The 14,664-nt window shown below is 39.4% G+C and overlaps 1 protein-coding gene across 2 annotated transcripts; it reads left to right on the forward strand.

Moving 5' to 3' along the window:
* Positions 1 to 2,065: 2,065 nt before the first annotated feature.
* Positions 2,066 to 12,184, forward strand: LOC135094519 (uncharacterized). 2 transcript variants are annotated; one of them, XM_063994680.1, is made up of 4 exons: positions 2,066 to 2,294; positions 2,460 to 2,680; positions 3,937 to 4,067; positions 11,979 to 12,184. In XM_063994680.1, exons 1-2 carry the CDS (start codon positions 2,111 to 2,113, stop codon positions 2,585 to 2,587), a joined length of 312 nt encoding a protein of 103 aa, XP_063850750.1. In that variant the 5' UTR covers positions 2,066 to 2,110; the 3' UTR covers positions 2,588 to 2,680; positions 3,937 to 4,067; positions 11,979 to 12,184. The 2 variants fall into 2 exon arrangements, with proteins under 2 accessions (XP_063850750.1, XP_063850751.1); XM_063994681.1 differs by lacking the exon at positions 3,937 to 4,067.
* The last annotated feature ends 2,480 nt before the right edge of the window (positions 12,185 to 14,664 follow it).

Below are 14,664 nucleotides of genomic sequence, written 5' to 3' on the forward strand. Positions count from 1 at the left end.
GTTCAACACATGTCCACCTGCTGTCAATGATAAGGTAGAAAAGAGTATGAAGCTGTGTAACATGTTGATTTAAATAAAATCCTGACCATTGACGCAATGGAAATATGAACGGAGCTAAGTAATGGTATGATGATATAGAAACAAAATAAAGTAATAACTGTGACTACTATGTCATGTACATAACTAATGATAAGGGATTATTATTTATAGATTTTTTTTTTTTGTGTACTTTCAGGTGATCAAGACGGCTGATGGAGAGAACCACTATCCTGCCCTGAAGCCAAGAACTTGGGTGTCCCTCACCCTTAAATCCACCGTCACTGTTACTGACAAGATGTCCTCTTTTGCGTTTGCTTCGCCTAAAGACATAGACCACACAGGATGCTTCCCAGAACAGTATATTGCTGTAAGTGTATCTGTAGCCTATCCACCATTTTAATAAATGACTACTAATAAGTGATGACCTGTCCTTCCGTATATTTCTGTAAGACAAAGTTTTACTGCGTGACATTTGATAGGATCAGTTGTGTCCAAAACTTGAATCAGATGTTTTATGATCTGTTATTATTATCATTGTTACGCCCCAAACACACACACACGCACCCACACACAAGCACTCACACACATACCCACACACACCTACACACAAGCTCTCACGCACGTACCCACACGCACCCAAGCACACAAGTATCCACGCGCCTGTGGGCACGCACATGAGCTGTGAGATGGTAGTAGACGCATGCGAGAGACCTATCTCTACATGAAAAGCTGCTACTGCTGACCCAGCTCAATCCGCATGACCCCTTGTCACAGTGGGCTCGGCGCTGGGAATAAAAACAACAACCCTCTTGGGAAGCGAGGACAAACCAGGAAAGAAACAAGGTGTCTCTGGTGAGTGGATGGCGTGTGCTCAGCGACCTCCGCCTTGAGACAGTTTCCCGTCATCATCTCCGTCAGTGTCTCGCGGAGGATCGACTCCGTGCATCGTGATTAAGACTAACGTGTGGTGTTCCGTCTTCAAACTCAGGGAGTGCGGACTCTTGTGCTCACGGCATGCCGGGGACGTTCCCCGTTGGCGCCTCCGTCACCGACCCCTCTGGCACCCCGGAGGGTAGTTGGAGTGTATTACAGGACTGGACAATGTGCTGCGAGCTAGTTTGATATCCACAAGTGGAAGCGTCCCAAGTGCCGTACTAGTGGGCCGTGCGCGCAGCAACGCATGAACCCGAGTAACATCTTGGCACCTGACAACTCTACGGGCGTAGATTGCCATCCTTCACCAACGAACCTCAACAGAGACCAGTGGTAACCACCCTAACCAGTCTAGCCGATGACTCTGAGCTACAACGTCCCTCATGCACGCCCCAGCCGACACCTCTGCCCAGGAAAGACAGTGCAATTGACGGCAGCGGACGGCTTGCTCGCGCCTTGTCCACCGCGGGAGCATCATCATCATGGAGGAGGTACCATAGCCAAGACGGTGACCCACAGCCACAACTGCCCTAATGCACGCCCTTACCAGCACCTCTGCCCAGGAAAGGCACTGCAGTTTACGGTGGGGGACGGATTGTTCACGCCCGGCCACTGCAGGAGCAACATCATCGAGGGTGATGTACTCCAACGCAAGGCATGACTCTAGGGAGGCCCTGCTGTGCTGCGGGGTTACCCGGGGGTACAGGGAGGGTGACTCCCTCCGGCATATCCGGGAGAATTACCGGCCTAGAAGTGTAGAGTGTATACGTGCCCAACTCGACACCTGTGGATAGAGGTGTGAGGAGTAAAGACATGCCTCGCCATTGGCCGATCGAATTGAACTTGGGTTAGCGGTGTGGGACGGCAGCCTCTAAGGAATCGCCAGTCCCCCGTTATCCACCGGTGGGGCGTAACAATTATTATTATTATTATTATTATTATTATTATTATTATTATTATTATCATTATTATTATTATCATTATTATTATTATTATTGTTATTATTTGTTTTATTTTTTATTATTATTTTTATTTATATTATGATATATGCAGCACTTGTAAATATGTTTAGTTAAACCTTACAATAGTGTGTGTGTGTGTGTGTGTGTGTGTGTGTGTGTGTGTGTGTGTGTTAAACATGCAGGTGAAAGCAATGATAAACATGGATGAGTTGCTGCAGACCAAGTCAATCATCAGCGACAAGGAACATGTGCGGTACTTCTCTTCTGTGTCCCCCCCTGATGATTTTGGCGTCATTGAAATAGTGCTAAGATTTGAAAGCCATGGCATCATGTCCCAACACTTCAAGGCATTAAAGCCAGGTAGGCATCATTCAGATATTCCTGGTCATTTCAGTTCAGTTTGGCATATTTTACTTTATATTTATGAGGCATATCATTTTCAATTTCCATTTTAGTGTCAAAAAAAAAAAAAAATAGGTGGCAAATTTCACAAGTGTTGGTAATCTTATGAAAACTTACTTGCAGGTGACAGGATGGAGTTTCAGGGTCCTTGTGGAGGGTTCGAGTACACGCCGAACCAACTGCACGAATCGACTCTGCTGGCCTCCGGAGGAGAAATCACACCCAGTATGCAGCTTGTCCGCTCATCCTGAAGAACTCAGCAGACAAAACCAACATTAAATTGCTCTACTTCTCTGAAAACTACAATGATATACTATACAAAGAAGAATTGGATAAGTATAGAGGTAAGCATTTGCTCTTGCTATGGTTAGACAATGTTGTAATGTATTGTTTGGGAGATAGTTAGTATTAGTCAAGATCGAAATAAGGAATTGTTTTTCAAATCTTGGTATTAGTTAACTGAATTGCTTTCATGTCTGGAAAAGTCAATACAAAAATTAAGAATGTAATATATTAAATTAATATCATGTACACATATAACAGGCAAAGCACGCAGAGTAATACAAAAATAAAGAATAAAGATGAACATATCGGAGCAAAAGGGAGAGAAAAAATCCTGGAACATGGGAATACAATCAAATTAAGCTATTAGCTGTGAGCAGGAGAGAGAGAGAGAGAGAGAGAGAGAGAGAGAGAGAGAGAGAGAGAGAGAGAGAGAGAGAGAGAGAGAGAGAGAGAGAGAGAGAGAGAGAGAGAGAGAGAGAGAGAGAGAGAGAGAGAGAGAGAGAGAGAGAGAGAGAGAGAGAGAGAGAGAGAGAGAGAGAGAGAGAGAGAGAGAGGAACTGAGAGAGAGAGAAACTTATGTTTTATATATATATATATATATATATATATATATATATATATATATATATATATATATATATATATATATATATATATATATATATATATATATATATATATATATATATATATATATATATATATATATATATATATAAAGAAAAGTTAACGTAAATATACCTCCTCATAAGATCATACATTTCACATGCAAAAAATCTGGAGGGTGTACACTTCCCTTGTATGGGAAGGAAGGTACACTGTTGTGGTCAGACAATAGTGAAGCAATGGTCGAAACGAAGGACAGGCAAGGAGGGGTGACCTCAGATCAGTTATGTTAAGGAAAGGAAGAACGCATTGATATCCCTGAACCCCGATAAGCGATTTTGGTAGTCATCTCACTATCTCATCCTGGTCACTAAAATATGCTTAAAGTAAAATATATTGAAATGTTAACAATAGCAATATAACCGAACTTAATACCTACTTAAAGACTTTATGAAACATATCGAAGGCCAAGGGGAGAATTATTAAAAGAAACACGAGCATTATGGAAAGAGATGAAAATAAGGGATGTCCAATCCTGCTGGGTTTCCCTGCTGGAGTTGATGAATCGGTTAAAACAGGTTCACACCTACATCGCACGACAATGTGTGCTCAAATGCCTGCATAGAGAGCAGCTAGTCCCTTTCTGTTGTATTTGATATATGATGCAAAATATTTTGTGCCAATTGCCCGGACTACTTTTCATTGACAGAACAAGACAGTCGCCTGCAGGTGGTGTACACACTGGGTGAGGCGCCGGAAGAGTGGGAGGGTGAAGAGGGATTCATTAGCTCACAGATGCTTGACAAACATGTCGCAAAACCTAATATGGAGAAACACAAGGTAATTGTGTCATGATTACTAGCATGTTTGATTACTGATTGACAGGTAAAGAGAGAGTGAAGACTATAATAGGAGTGGTGGTTATTACGCCAATCATTATAATAGCCGTAGAGTGTAACAGCAATAATATTTATAGTCATAGTGGTAATAATAATAATAATAATAATAATAATAATAATAGTAATAATAATAATAATAATAATAATAATAATAATAATAATAATAATAATGATAATAATAAAATAATAATAATAATAATAATAATAATAATAATAATAATAATAATAATAATAATAATAATAATAATAATAATAATAATTGTTATAATAATAATAATAATAATAAAAGTAATAATAACAATAATAATAATAATAAAAATAATAATAATAATAATAATAATAATAATAATAATAATAATAATAATAATAATAATAATAATTAAAACAATAATGATAATAATTATAATAATAATACTTACTGACGTGCCATATCCCATAGGACGTTGGCAACCATTGCTCCCTATCTCTAGTTGCTTGTATCAGCTGAGCTACAGACATTCCTCCTCCAATCACTCGCATCAGTCCATCCATGTACTTCTGTCTTGGTCTTTCTTGTGGTCTCTTGCCTTCTGTTTTACCAGTAAGAGATAGATGTTCCAGTCCCTCTCTTCTCATAACATGGCCCAGGAAGCGCATCTGTCTACTCCTAACCGTACTCATAAACTCTCTTCCAACACCTACCCCTTGCAACACTTCTTCATTTGTTCTTCTTTCTATCCAAGATATCTTAAGCATCCTCCTCCAGAACCATATCTCAGCTGCTTGAAGTCTTTGCTCATCTGGCTTTCTCATTGTCCAGGACTCACAGCCGTACAACAAAGCCGACCATATAAAACATTTCACAAACCTTCTTGTACCTATTGATACTTTAACATTCGTCACCAAGTTTTTAATCTGGCCAAATGCATTCTTTGCAAGTACTATTCTCTTCTTTATATCCATCTCACATTTCCCATCACATGTGATCGTGCCTCCTAAATAATTAAAGTTGTCTGTTTGTTTAAGTTTACGCATCAAGTAATATATTTATTTGTGGCGGTTACTCCTCTTTCGATACTACCATCACTTTTTGTTTTTGTGAATTGTTAGGCCTCTCTGTTTGCTTGATCTATTTAGTGTGTTAACCAGGTCTTGCAGTTTGTCGTGGGATTCCGCCAGCAGCACTGCATCGTCTGCATAACTTATGTTGTTGATGTTAGTGCCTGCCAATTTTACTCCTTCCATATCTCTTAAATCCCTCATTATAATTTCACTGTAGTAATTGAAGAGATCAGGGGACATCACACATCCCTGTCTCACGCCTCTCTTTATGCTCTGCGTTTCCGACTCTTTATCCCCTACTCGCACTTCTGCTTCTTGGTTCCAATATAAGTTATGTATTAGTCGAAGATCTTTATACCATCTATTTCCAACCCTTCCAGCATTCTCATAAGGTCTACATGTTTAACACGGTCGAACGCTTTCTCATAATCTACAAAACAGACATAAAGATCTTTCTTCACTTCTATTAAATTTTCCATCAACATCCTCAGAATGAAGATCGCATTCCTCTATCTTTCTCCTTGATGAAACCACACTGTGCATTTCCAGTCTCAGGGAGTATTTTATTCCTCATTCTATCTAGAATAAATAATGATGATAATAATAGTAATAATAATAATAATAAAAATAATAATAATAATAATAATAATAATAATAATAATAATAAGAGAGAGAGAGAGAGAGAGAGAGAGAGAGAGAGAGAGAGAGAGAGAGAGAGAGAGAGAGAGAGAGAGAGAGAGAGAGAGAGACCAGACTTTACCATAGTGGATAGTGGAATTAGTAGTGATATTAGTAAATTTACGGATGACACAAAAATAGGTAAGTAAATTAGGTCAGAATCGGATGCCATCGCCTTGCAGGCAGATTTAGATAGCATGAACGAATGGACGGACGTATGGCAAATGCAGTTTGATATCAACAAATGCAAAATACTTAGCGTAAGTAGAGGAAACCCACAAAGTAGGTACACAATAAACAACGAAACTCTAGTAGATTCTGAGTACGAAAAAGATTTAGGAGTTATAGTTATCTCTAAACTCCATCTAAGAAAGCAATGCATAGATGCCAGAAACAGGGCAAATAAGGTATTAGGATTCATTTTTACGAATGTTAAAAGTAAAAGGCCCGAAGTATTATTAAAGTTATATTTAGCGCTGGTCAGACCTCATCTAGACTACGCTGTGCAGTTCTGTTGCCCACATTACGGGAAGGATATAGGTCTATTAGAATCAGCAAAAAGGAGAATGACTAAAAGTATACAAGGGATGACGAGTATTCCTTACGAGGCAAGAATGAAACTGTTAGATTTAGATTCTTTAAAGAGACGTAGCTTAAGAGGGGACCTGATAGAAGTCTTTAAGTGGTATAAGGGTTATAACAAGGGGGACGTAAGCAAAATTCTTAGATCAGTAACCAGGACAGAACAAGAAATAACGGTTTCAGACTTGAAAAATTTAGGTTTAAGAAAAAGATATGAATAAATTAGTTCTCATATATAGTAGAATGATAGATGAATGAGATGGACTCATTAATCATGTTGTTAGTGCTAAGACATTAGGAAACTTTAAGAGAAGATTGGAAGGGTTTATGAATGGGGACAATAGATGGAAACAGGTAGGTATATTTCATACAGGGACTGCCACGTGTAAGCCTGTTGGCTTCTTGCAGCTTTCCTTATTTCTTATATTCTTATGTTCTTATCCCGCCGATGATACCACGTGTATCAGGGGTGGTATTTTCTCCTACCATCCCGCCTCCTTCATAAGTGTATGGGGTAAAGGAGGTGCATCTTTATTTGATGTACATATGAGATGATACAGAGTGTGGTCGTTACAGAGTCTTGTCTTGCACTGTTCTCTCGATGGAGAGGTTAGATATATTTATTTGCTATAAATCATAGGTCCACGTGGTTGGTTAACATCGGCGACTTGAAAAGAGAGTGAGACGGACACGGAAGGATTAATATATTCCGATGTGATAATCCATGGGAGGAAAGGGAAAAGAATGTATTTGTACGGATATTTTCTCGAGGAATACTTAAAAAAAGAGTTAGTGACGTGATGTCCACCACCTGATTCCTTTGGGATGCAGATATTATTATTATTATTATTATTATTATTATTATTATTATTATTATTATTGTTATTATTATTATTATTATTATTATTATTATTATTATTATTATTATTAATAGTAGTAGTAGTAGTAGTAGTAGTAGTATTTATTGTTGTGGTAGTAGTACTAGTAGTAGCAGTAATAGAAGCACTTCGAGGAAAAGGAGGCAGTAGACATCTGGCAAAATAATAATTACTACCATTGAGTTCTTAAGCACTGGATCAGAGGGTTCTGTGAAGTTTACATTAAGCCCAGTTGTTACCTCACTGAACGTTTCCCTTTGTGTCTCATCATAAAAGGGGGCAGTCAAAGCCTGTATCCTAAAGACAACTCACTTCCTTCACACCACATGCACGTAATTACACATACACACCCTTCACTCAAAATTCAAAACTATCATGGTGACTCCTACACCAGCCTCGGACTCCTTATCTCAGCAGGGAAACCGCAGATGTGTCGGACTGCTCTTTTGGTATCGACTATAAGTGTCTTCAACATTTTCTTCATTAACTTTGCAACATTCATTCTCTAAGATCTAAATTTCAATCTGTAGAACACCACCTCTCCTCTACTAGATCTCATTTTCTTTTCCTTGGATGAATTGAAACCAGTTCATCAAAGTCAACTGACAGTAGTTCCTTTTCTCTTCCTACTTATTTTCTCTATCCTCGTTATCAATCCAAAGCTGGATGTAGCGTTTATGTGCGCAACAACTTAAGCTACTCTTGTGCCCACGCTATTCAATCTTTAGAATTATTCACCATCTGGGACTACAGAGTCACTCTTAAAGTAAATTTATCTGTACTGTATACCTATCACCTAACTCTTCCAACTATAAGAAATTCTTTGCCTACTTAACTTCAAAAGTGGAGCACATTCTAAATCTCTTGCCTTTTGCAGGAAATCTCCTTTCTTGGAGACTTCAGTGTTCACCACCAGTTTGACTTTCCTTTCCCTTCACTGACCATCCTGTTCAACTATGTTTTAACTTTGCTATCATCCACGACCTAGAGGAAATGATGCAAAACACTACTCGTATTCATGACCGTCTTGGAGACGCACCAAAAATTCTTGACCCTTTCCTAACCTCTTATCCTTCTGCTTAACGTGTCACCCTGTCTACTCCTCGGATCACAATTTCGCATCTGTATCTTGTCATATCATTCTGATCCTTTCTCAGGATCCCTCAAAGCGGAGGTGCCTATGGCGTTTTGTCTCTGCTCGTTGGGGAATCTGAGGTTTTATGCAGATTTTCCTTGGAATGACTACTGCTTCCGTGTCAGAGACCCGTCTCTGTGTGCTGAGAGCATAATACAGGTGATAGTGTCTGGCATGGAGGCGTACAATCCTCACTCTTTCTCTTTACCTTAACCTTCCAAACCTTGGTCTATAACACAGCCTGATAGAGAGGTGGACGACAAAAGGGTACTTGAACCTTCCGTCACAAGAATCTCATGTGCTTTATATTTCTGCTTTATATTTTTATTTCTCATGCTAAGTCTTTTTCTGCAACTAGCCAAAAACTCATTCATTAATAGAAAGTGTCTTAATCTTTCAATGTCTAACTCTCCTCGTGACTTTCGGCACCTACCTACTCAAAAATATCTTCAATCTTCTTAATATTTTCTCTTTTATTTCAACCTGATGGTACCACTGTAATCTCATCTTTTTCTAAGGCCGAAATCTTCGCTCAAATCCTTGCAATAAACTATTCCTTGGAGTACCCTCTGAGTACTTCATGCTACCCATCAAAATCCTTCGTATTGATATATATATATATATATATATATATATATATATATATATATATATATATATATATATATATATATATATATATATATATATATATATATATATATATATATATATTTATTTATTTATTTATTTATTTATTTATTGCCCTTGCAGGCCTAAACCCACGGAAGGCATATGGACATGATGGGGTCCCTTTTATTTTTCTCCGAAACTGTGCCTCCATGTTTGCACCTTGTCTAGTCGAACTTTTTTCAACTCTGTCTATCAACATCTAACTTTCATTTTTTGCTGGAAGGTTACCTACTGTTCCTTAAAAGGGTGACCGTTGTAATCTCTCAAAATACCGTCTTATTGCTTTAACTTCCTGCCTATCTATTTTTTTTAATCTGGCCTCAACAGGAGCATCCTGAAACATTTATCACTTGATATCCTATCCGAAGACCAGTATGGGTTCTGTCAAGGCGGCTCTACTGGTGATCTGGCTTTCCTTACTCAGTCTTGTTTATACTCTTTTAGAGAGTTTGGTGCACCTTTTGTAGATATATCAAAAAGTTTTGATAGAGTCTGGCACAAAGATTTGATTTTCAAACTACCCTTCTACAGCTTCTTTCCTTCTTGCTGTAACTTTTCAAGTTTCTTTTCTGTCGGTTCTATGGGTGCTGTGGCAGATGGGTACTGTTCCTCACCTAAATTTACTAACAGTGGTTTCCTTTAGGGTTCTGTCCTGTCACCCATTCTATTCCTGTTATTCATCAATGACCTTCTAAACCAAACTTATGGCCCTGTCCACTCCGACGATGATACTGCCCTGCTGTTTTCCACGTCTTTTTCTAGACATCCAACCCTTTAGGAAGTAAACAATTTATGTAAGAAAGCCACAGAACGCCTGACTTCTGATCTCTCCAAAATTTCTGATTGAAGCAGAGCAAACTTATTACTGTTCAATGCCTCAGAAACTCCATACAACCTTCCATACAACCATCCCCTCTTCTTCAGTGACACTCAGCTGCCCTATTCTTCTATACCGATCATCCTCACTCTGTCCTTTACTTATAATCTAAACTGAAAACTTCATATCTCATCTCTAGGTAAAACAGCTTTTTATGAAGTTAGGCGTTCTGAGTCCCCTGCCCTCCAACTGCTAACTCTGTAAAGGGGTCTTATCTATCTTGTATGGAGTATGCTTCACAAGTATTTGAGGGTTCTACTCAAACTTCTATTTTAGACAGGGTGGAATTAAAAGCTTTTCATTCCATCAGCTGCTCTCTTCTAATTGATTGTCTTCAGCCTCTCTCTCATCGCTATTTTCATGCGAACTGCTCTTTTGATCTTGCTAACTGCATTCCTCCCTCCTCCTTGTGCTTCGCTGCACAAGACTTTCCTCCTTCTCTCACCCCTATTCTGTCCACCAATCTAGTGCAAGAGTAAACCAGTATTCTCAGTCATTCATCCCTTTCTCTGGTAAGCTCTGGAACTCCCTGCCTGCTTCTTTATTTTCTTTTTGATATGACTTGAACTTTTCAAGAAGGAGGTTTTAAGAAACTTATCGTTCATTTTATTAATGGTTCTCTTGACATCTTTTTTTTTGGACTGGCGCCTAAGTGGGATTTTTTTTCCGGTTTTGTTTTCCTTTAGCCAGTGACCCTCTTAAATAGTAGTAGTAGTAGTAGAAGTAGTAGTAGTACTAGTAGTAGTGCTAGTAGTAGTAGTAGTAGTAGTAGTAGTAGTAGTAGTAGTAGTAGTAGTAGTAGTAGCAGTAGTAGTAGTAGTAGTATATATTGTTTCGGTGCATAATGCTCGACCCCACACACTCACCCTCGCCAAGTGTCCCTTGAAAAAACACCAGTACAAATATATTCCTTTCCTTTTCCTCTCATGGTTTATCACATTTGCCTGTGTTAATTCTTCCGGTTTCGTCTCACGCTGTTTTGAAGTCGGAGCTGTTAACCCACTATGTGTACGTATGACTTGTACCAAATAAATATTGCCTGACCCCTCCATTGAGAGGGCAGTGCAGGACAAGACTCAGAAGCGAGCACACTCAGTATCACCTTAATTATATATCAAACCAGGAAATAGGTCCTTTAACCTTCCCCAGTGGCTGGAAGGGTTCTAATTTTTAGACACGTCGCAGAACTGGTCATAGAAAGCCTGCTTACATAACGTCACGCCAAGTGATGCTCCGCCCTGGTGGATGAGGCGAGTGACATGTTGCTACTATAAATAACTCTGTATTTCCAATATGTGGAGGTTTATCTCTATTCTGTTCACACCATCGTGTTAAAAAGAGTTTTTCCTAATTAATGTAATAATATATTTCAGCAGTCATTGATAAACTGATGAAAATAGGGACCATAAGTAAAACATATTAAAAACATTTTTTTTTAACATCTTCACAGGTCAGCTCGTTATAAACCACTTTTTTTTTTTTATTCCACAATCACTGCTGAGTCTGATGATGCCAACTTAAACTGGCTATCCCATATATGAAGTTAGTCATGAGATATAATTCGTGCATTTTCCTCGCTCGATAAGTCAAAATATGTAAAATACGGCAAAACGGTGGGTCTGACGAAGAAATCTCATAAATCAGGAAAGATCTCCGTCAGAAGTTACTTATCTGCAGGTGTTTCCGAGACTAGAATCGAAATTTCTATATGCGATGAGCACCACAAGGTGCTCCTTTACAAATCATCGTTGTGCCCTCCAGGTGCCAGACGGAGCTGTGGGTTGTAGAGATGTTAGGTAACAAAACTAGAATAAACGTCCAACTCTGCAGAATGTAACTCTTTCACTCCATATTCCCATCCTGTATGAGGCAGGAGGGGAAAAGGACGTACCATTCCCGGTACAGGTGGTGACATCGGCGGGACGGTACACATGTGGACCAGCGGCACCACAACAGTACATTAATAAGCTTACTATTGTTGCCTTACAGATTGTTATGTGCGGTGGTCCTGCAATGATCATCTCGTATCTGTACTCCCTTCGCTCCCTCAACTATCCCTCTGACTTCATATTCATCCATGGCCGATTTGGAACGGAACAGGTGAAGACTGTGTATGGGAGAAATGTGAAGCTTTCAACCCATCGATGCGACAACGTCCTGTAGCACACCACTCACAGGGAGTGTGAACGAGGGGATTGTGGATGATATATTGTTTCCATTGCCATAATAATAATTTATCATTTTCTTTTAAAGGAGATCCTTCAAAGCAACAAGCACAGGCAAATACATATAACAAGTACTTGTTGCATTATTTTGGAGCTTAATTAGTATAATATTATCACTAGTCTTCTGATGTGGCTTTATATGTGTGTAATAAATATATTTACATTACACCGTCTCGTAACTCACCTGTTAAATGTCACTGAGCGAAGAAAAGCAACTAAGAAGTGAGCCACTCATCTTAATAAATATATTGAAATAAGAAAATATAACAATTGAGATATATAACAATACCAATAAACCCACCGATTTCACTCCTCTCTTACATCAACACCACTTCCTGAAATCAGTGAACACCACTTCTCACCTGCAGAGTCACTCACATTCCCAGTACACCTCGGTCACACGCCTACTCCACTTACATTACCACTCACAATCCACCATCATCCAACACAGAAGCACAATATCAATATCCCCATGGCATCCCGCTCACACACCTACACCTTCACCCACAACCATATACCGCTTCACACCCACACCTATCATAATCTAATCTCAGGACAAATCCCATAGCTCAGACTGCGATTGTTCACAACACAGAAAGCTAGCACCATAGTCCATTCCTCCTAGCACAACAAAATACCGTAAATTAATTTCATAAGTCAACCACACGTCACAGTAAATCCACCGCCCCCGACACACAGGTAACCTAACTTCAGGTAATAGTCGCTTAGCTTGACCGGAGCGAGGCCAGCGTTGCCTCGGCCTGCTCCGCCATGTCGATAACCGCTCCCACAATGCATTACAAACACAAAATTATAGACTGTTAACACCTCTCGAAGAAAAACGAGACCCCAAGTCAAAAGACTACCCATAACAATAATTTGCAATCAACAGGAAGCAGAAAGCAAGGATGTACGAAATTGTGGGTGAGAAAATGGAAACGGGATTCGGTATATGCTGCCACAGTTTTCTTGAGGTCCACATTCTAAAATTGCTTCTCGTCCTACATCCTGATGTATGAAAGAAAGCCTCTACTACGTAGAAGGTGGAGCCATTCAAGATTCGATAAAACAAGTGGATGGGCGGAAGATGAGTTAAAATGTTGAACAGCGGAAAGATCACGATACCAGCGCCTCAATAATAAAGACTGGTGACGGAAGTCCAGCGGGAGGACCCTAGCATCTACCAGTAACCTAGGAATTGGGGACGAGCGGAACGCACCAGTTGCCAAGCAAACACCCGCACGGTGCACCAAGTCCAACACATGAAGTCAGGCATCAGTGCCAGATAAATAAATCTCGCAACCATACTTCAGCTTAGACGGAATAAGAGCTCGGTGCAAGTGGAGGAGGGTCTGTCTGTCAGCACCCGATGAGGTATGAGCCAAGACTCTAAGGAGTGACAAAGCCTTCATGTATGCTGCCATTTAATGAAAGTGACGTACCCAATTCAGGTGTCTGTAAAATATAAATCCCAGGAAACCTGTTTCCTCCACACAAGAAATTCTTCTATCTTATAAATAGAGATCTGGATCAGATTGAACACCAAAAAAAGATGGCAAAAATGCAAGGCCACAATTTTCGAAGACGAGAAACGAAATCTTCCAGTTGTAGCCCAATAATGAGAAACCCTGCTAATTGCTAACTGCAACTTCATCTCAATCAAAGGCATTCGCGCCGCAGAAAAGGAGATCGACAAGTCATCGACATATAAGCTACCATGAACTCCTTCTGGAAGCACATCAATAACACTGTTTATAGTCACAGCGAAAAGGATGACACTGAGTATACTCCCTTGCGACACACCATCCTCAAGCTGGTGAGCTTTAGTTAGAACGAATTTGTACTGGTAGAAAAAAAAAAAAAAAAAACTGCTGTATAAAAATAGAGTCAGCTACGGAGACCGAGCTCAGACAGACCGAATGAAGTGCCATTGCACCAAGCTGTTATTTGATTTCTTCAAATCGAAAAAATACTGTGACATGATGCTCTTTATTAGAGAATGCTTCATATATAGAAGATTGTAAAGATAAAAGGGCACCACACGTAGAACTCTTTTTCCTAAAACCATATTCAACAGGTGACAAGTAATTCCCTCCCTCCAAGTACCACATGAGCCTGACATTTGTCATCTTTTCCAGCAACTTACAAATGCATGAGGTTAAGGAAATCGGACCATAATTGGTCGCTAACTGATGATCTTTTCCAGGCTTTGGAATGGGGATAATTACAGCAATGCCCAAGAAGATGGTAAATCACCAGTATTCCAAATAAGGTTATAGAGTTCAAGTACAAAGGTAAAAGCGCAAAAAGGAATATGGGATGTCATTGGGATCTGGGAATGAATCAAGGCACTAGAACAAAAAAATGGAACATTATAAGACTCTCCACCAGAAGATGAAAAATTGAGTTCAACAGATTCTAAGTGTCGACAAAGAAGTGTCATAGGTGCA

This window comes from Scylla paramamosain, chromosome 45 (assembly GCF_035594125.1).
Source record: "Scylla paramamosain isolate STU-SP2022 chromosome 45, ASM3559412v1, whole genome shotgun sequence".
Lineage (NCBI taxonomy): Eukaryota > Metazoa > Arthropoda > Malacostraca > Decapoda > Portunidae > Scylla > Scylla paramamosain.